General features: G+C 49.2%; 1 protein-coding gene across 2 annotated transcripts in view; it reads left to right on the forward strand.

Moving 5' to 3' along the window:
* The window catches only part of POU2F3 (POU class 2 homeobox 3), an 85347-nt gene extending 80095 nt beyond the window's left edge, over positions 1-5252 (forward strand). For both annotated transcript variants that reach the window (XM_055423220.2, XM_055423221.2), the window contains exons 11-13: positions 2666-2732; positions 3977-4112; positions 5065-5252. In XM_055423220.2, the coding sequence (XP_055279195.2) occupies positions 2666-2732; positions 3977-4112; positions 5065-5104 (243 nt within the window). In that variant the 3' untranslated portion in view covers positions 5105-5252. The remainder of the gene's footprint in view (positions 1-2665; positions 2733-3976; positions 4113-5064) is intronic.
* Positions 5253-6000: the final 748 nt, after the last annotated feature.

The following is a 6000-nucleotide window of genomic DNA, read 5'->3' on the forward strand; positions in this document are numbered from 1 at the left end:
TGTGCAAAGGCCCTGAGGCTGGGGTGGGCAGGGAGAGGAAGCCTAAAAGGTTGGAATGGAACGCAGGGAGGGAGACAGGGTGTGAATGAGGAGGCTGGAGCAGTAGGTGGGTTAGACCCTGAAGGGCATCGTAGGCCACGTGAAGGACACAGAGCCATGCCATGAGGGATTTGGAATCTTTAAAGATGGGGCTTTGTCTAGAACAGTTGGGAGGCAGCTCTCACCTTGGTTCAATCCGAGCTGGGGACACCAATGTGGAGAAAGAAATGGAAGCATGGAAGAGCCATAAAGGAGCATCATGCGTTCTCATTGTGCATTGGATACTGAGCCCCTGCCCAGTTCCGGGTGCTGCAGCAGACACTGAGGAGCCAGCAGGGGACCACACAAGCATCACACTCTCCTCATGAAGTCTCCAGCCTAGTCAGGGAGAAAGATGTTAAATAAATAGTCCCATTAATACTTGCAGTCAATGCTAAAGGAAAACAATCCTGAATATTCATTGGAAGAACTGATGCTGAAGCTCCAATAATTTGACCACCTGATGCAAAGGGCAGACTCATTGGAAGAGACCCTGATGCTGGGAAAGGTTGAAGGCAGGAGGAGAAGCGGGTAGCTGAGGATGAGATGGTTGGATGGCATCACTGACTCAATGGACATGAATTTGAGCAGACTCTAGGAGATAGTGAAGGACAGAGGAGCCTGGCGCGCTGCAGTCCATGGGGTCGCAAAGAGTCGGACTCAACTGAGCAACTGAACAACAGCAATACATGTGGCGTCCTGAAGGAAGAGGGTAGAGAAAATGCTCTAATCCGGTCTTCTCCTCGGGTCTCACTGGAACATTGTCTTTGGGACTGGGACATAGTTTCTTCTATTTCTGGTGTGAAATAATCTCCAAAATATACTGTTAAGCAAAATAAAAAGAAAGAAAGCAAAAAAGGCAAAATTATTTAGAGCAGTGTGGGCAGAATGCTACTATTTATATAAAAAACTTAAAGGGAGAGCCATAGCTCTGCTTGCACATGTACAGCCTGTCCCCAGATAGAAGAGAAGAAGCTGGTTGTGGTGACTAAATAATTATTTATTTAAAAACAACAGCAAATGTCTTGGGGTGTGGCAGCAAGGAGTGGGCAGAGGAACAGAAGGAGGGAGATTATTGATAGCATCTCTCACCATGCTGCCCCACACCTGTCTCCACCCTTCGTGGGCTCCCAGCCTACAAAAGAGGCTCCTTGTGAAAGGGCAGGTCAATGAAAGCAGCAGAATCATTGCTGATTGATTAGGAAATGAGTACATGCTGCATCCTGTTGGCACGGGATGTTCCAAAATAGGGGAGGGCAGGGGTGGCCAGTCACAGCTCCCTGAGCAGAACCTCCCTGCCAGGTCCTGGGTGGAGGCTGATCCAAGTGTCCCAGGACAGCATGAGAAGGTGAAAGGGGAGGAAAAGTATGCCGAGATCAGCTCCAGTGAAGAGGTAAACAGCAGTTCAAGACACACAAGAGTTGACAGCTTCTGCAGGAAGGCAGGGAACTACCATTTAACAAGCCGGGTACTCTTTGCCAGGCATTGAGTTAGAAGCTTAAAGGAAATTATCTCATTAAACCTTAATTAAAAGAAAATATGAGGGAGGTGTTACTGCTGTTTTACGGATGAGAAAACCAAATCTCAGCAGGGTTAAGTAACGTGCCCCAGCTACACAGATAGTGGTGGAGCCAGGCCTCACTCCCAGATCTGTCAGGTCCCCATGTCTATTTAGGATAGTAATACTGAGGGTAGGGATTCCTGGACTGTGTGGGAAGGTTAAGCTACAGTATCTTAGGTCCCTTCCCAGCCCAGAGTTGATGATGCTGTGAGGTCTCCAGGGCTAGATGCAATGCTTCAGAGACCTCACACAGTTCATCTCCTCCAGGGACCTCCGGAGAGTCCACTCATGCATCAAGATGCGAAGCCTGTGACAGGATGGTTAGGGCTGAGCTCTTCTGCCCAAGCAAGTGCAGGGGTCTTAAAAATAAAAACCAAGCATTTCCATTATTCTTTTTTTAATGCTTATTTATTGGGCTGCATTAGATCTTAGTTACAGCATGCAGGATCTTCATTGATCATGTGGGATCTTTGAGGCAGTGTGAGCGCTCAGCAGGTGCAGCACGTGGGCTTAGCTGCCCCGTGGCATATGGGATCTCATTCCCCAACCAGGGACCAAACCTGTATCCCCTGCATTGGAAGGTGGATTCTTAACCACTGGACTCCCAGGGAAGTCCCCACAGGGGTCTTTGAAGAAGGAAGAAGGGACTGGAAACAAAGCAGCCATCCTGCAGTGTAAGCCACAGCAGCATCCTGGAGGCATGCTCCTTTCCTCACCAGAGCGTCTGAGCAAGGCCTCTTGGTCTGGCGGTGCCCAAGCAGCCTTGCCAGGGGTCACACTGCAGGGAGACCCTGGCCTGGGGTCTGCAGGGAGTGGCAGGAGCAGGGCAGAGCTGGAGCTGGGTGGTGTACATGGTCCAGAGCCTTTCCTGTGACAGAGCACAGGGCATCAGTTTGGGCTTAGGAAACCATCCAGGAAGTGGAGCCCTAGTCTCTGTGGCGTCTACGGCCCAGCACCCTAGGAAAAGCTCCAGAAGATGGAGCCGGAAGCGGAAGAGAATGTTTACAAGCTTCTCTCACCTTTCAGGTGTCTCCCTCTGGATCTCTGGGCCCCCTCCCTGTCCCTCCAGTCCACAGCACCATGCCTGGAACAGGTGAGCTCTAAAAATAAGGTCTACTAGCATTCTTTTAGATAATGGGATAACAGAACTGCAAGATACCGACCTAAGTCAGTTCAGTTCAGTTGCTCAGTCATGTCCGACTCTTTGCAACCCCATGGACTGCAGCACGCCAGGCTTCCCTGTCCATCACCAACTCCCGGAGCTTGCTCAAGCTCATGTCCATCGAGTCGGTGATGCCATCCAACCATCTCATCCTCAGCATTCTCAAAATGTGTTTCAGAAGATGTTAACAATTTTTTCTAGGAGGAAAAGTCTTCTGTAATCAAGTAAGTTTGGGGAATGCTGAGTAGGTAAAGTTTGAACAAGTGTTTTTGTTTTAATTGCCGCACTTCTCGGCCCACTTTATGTGCAAATGCCTTATACATAAAAATGAGCTGAACAGAAGGCAGGAGTTTCTAAACCAATTTTCTACAGAACTCTGTTTTTCAAAAAGTATTTCAAAGAATTAGATAGGGTGACCATATGTCCGGATTTGCCCAGGACAGCCCCAGTATCTGATGGTCCCCTGTGCTGATGTCATTACCAATACTATTGCCTTCGACCCACAAAGCATCTTAGCTTGGAGGATGAAATCTATGTCACCTTATCCACGGAAAGCTGTTTGGGAAACCCAAATACAGGAGTTCAGTTTTATCCAGATTTGCCATATTACAGAGGTCACAAAGAGGTTTCAGGGAAGTGAAGCAAGTTGCCACAGGTCACAGAGCTCTTTAGTGGATGGCTGGGACTCCTCCCATGCTCTTTCTGGAAGACCATGTACCATGTGGAGATGGGAATCCCAGAGAGGCTGGCCATCGTGACCTGTGCTCTCAGCTTCTCTTTTTCTCCCTGAGCATTCTTCCTTCTCTCCTCCTTGCTTCCTTCCCGAAGCTTCTGGTTCTCTTTCTCATCCTGCCCCTGGGTCCCAGGCTGGATATACCCAGCCCAGGGTGTGCCCTTGGAATGGGATGGTTTTGGCATCCATCCTTCCTGTGTTTGGCAAGTCTTGGACTTGTGGAACCAGCTATGCCACTCTCAGGGCCTGGGCTGAGAAGAAGTGTGTATGATGAGGGCCCCTCTGGGGCCAGGTGTTGATGCTACCATGATAGGGCAGATGGGTGGGGGGGGTGGAGTAGGGAGAGGGTGAGACCCCTTGGGGGATGCGTGCCTGAAGGTCACGAGGTCCCTGGACCCAGCCTCATTAATTCCCCCTTGTTTCTGCCTCTCCTTGTGCTCAGTAACGTCATCCTGTTCCCCTGGGAACAACAGCAGGCCATCTTCTCCCGGCTCAGGACTCCAGGCCAGCAGCCCCACTGCATCTCAAAATAACTCCAAAGTGGCCATGAACTCCTCCTCCAGTTTTAACTCTTCAGGGTAAGGTGGAGGGAACAGCACCAAGACACCTCCGCCAGGGCCAAGGGACACGTGAGAAGCTGCGTCTGGGGGTTAACACCTTGGGGAAGAAGGCTTGTCACGGGAGAGGCAGGGAGAGGGTGGGGTGGCGAGCCAGACTGGACTCTATCCCTTGGGAGTGGGATTTAAAAGAGAAGCCTCAGCCACTCCTGGCAAGGAGCTGATGTCAACAAAGCCAAAATTTCCATCCTCACTGGGAGGGTGGAAATTTCCAAACGCTCCTGTCAGAAAGGGCCAGGTCCTTCACTGGGCTTCGGAGAACTCCCCTTCACGCCAGTTCCAGTGGCAATGGGGGCCTTCTGCCCCTAGCCTGAGCTTCCCGTGCAGCTGACGCCCTGGGAGAGGGGAGAGGTGCTCCATCCTAACCTTGTGCTTCCACCCGCGATGCAATGACAGAAGCAGCCTCCAGAGCCTTGATTCAAAGATTTTCCTCTAAAAAGTATTCCCAGAGTGGATGCCTCAAGAGGTTTCTTCCCCAGGTCAGAACAAAACAAGAGATTTGCAAGTCAGGCAATTAAAGACCTGAGCTTGTTTGAAGAAATGAACCCGTTTGTCCAAACCCAAACTGTTTGGCAAGGCAGCCAGCCCTTAAGGGCCAACTGTTGCATACCCACAAAGCTAGGAGCTCCTCAACCATCCCCACCAAAAAGAAGAGAGGAAAACATATAATGGACATTAAAAAAAAATTGTTCTGAGATATAATTCACATTCCATAAAATTTACTGATTTAAAGTGTACAAGTCAGTGCTTTTTAGTATAGTCACAGGATGGTGCAATTCTCGCCATATCTGATTCTAGAACACTTTCAGCACCCCTAGGAAAAAACCCTCTATGTACCTGCTAGCGCTCACCGCTCATTCCCGTCTTACCTCACGGTTAGAAGCTGTACGACTGACTCGTTCCTTCCTTCTAGATCTTGGTATCGATGGAGTCATCCCACCTACCTCCACTGAGACCAGAAAGTTTCTCCTCTGCCACCTGGCCCTGTATTCCCCACCAGAAGGAAGGGAATCATGCCTTCTCTGTATGGACAGATTACTTTCAGGAGAGAGAGCGGAAGAGGACGAACCCAAACTCTTGTCTTCTTTGGAGCAAGGGCCTCCAGAGATCCAAACTGTGACTGAACCGCGTGCTGACTCCTAGAGCTCTTGAAACGCACATCCCTCCTAGGAGTTGGTCCTCCCTCGCCTGCACCCTTCTCTGAATATTTCAGACAGTTTCCCTGCTGCAGTGGCCTTTGAAAAAGGACTTTTTATTATTCTCCAGCTTGTCTCCAGTTCATTCTGGGCACAGCCATTCACCTGATGCCAAACTACCAGAGGGAAGAGAACGGGTTTTGACTCTGAAGTTAGCCACAGTCCGAGAACTGATTCTAGAACCTGTGAAAAGATTTGAATCTGATGTCTCCACCAAAGCTTTGATGTTTTTTCTGTTCAGCAAAGTTTTCATTTCCCCCCACTTTCTCTTTAGCGCCGTCCCCTTTTCTAGAACCGAATCCATTCCTAATCGTGTTCTCCAAATTCCCTCCTCTTTACTCAGTCCCCTGGGCATTTCTCTGCCCACAGGTGCTCTTCTGTCTGCTTTGTCTGCCCCAGAGTTCAGGAACACTCGTTGCTTCTCTCCTTCTCTCCTCCTCTCCCCTGTCTCCTGTTGCACAAGGAGGAACACGAAAGCAAACACACAACAGTTATGTTGGCAACATACCTGTATATAGCCCTTTCCTTTTTTTGCATTATGTTCTTCTCTCCTTAATGTGGAATTTTCCAGCAAAATGTTTAACTCAGGTGTGAATTTTGAAGATGTCTCTGTAATATATTATCTTCTTTAACAAAAAAGAAAGAAAAAAAAT

The sequence above is a fragment of the Moschus berezovskii genome, chromosome 14 (assembly GCF_049115385.1).
Source record: "Moschus berezovskii isolate FMDL1 chromosome 14, NW_MosBer_1.0, whole genome shotgun sequence".
NCBI classification, from domain to species: Eukaryota; Metazoa; Chordata; class Mammalia; order Artiodactyla; family Moschidae; genus Moschus; species Moschus berezovskii.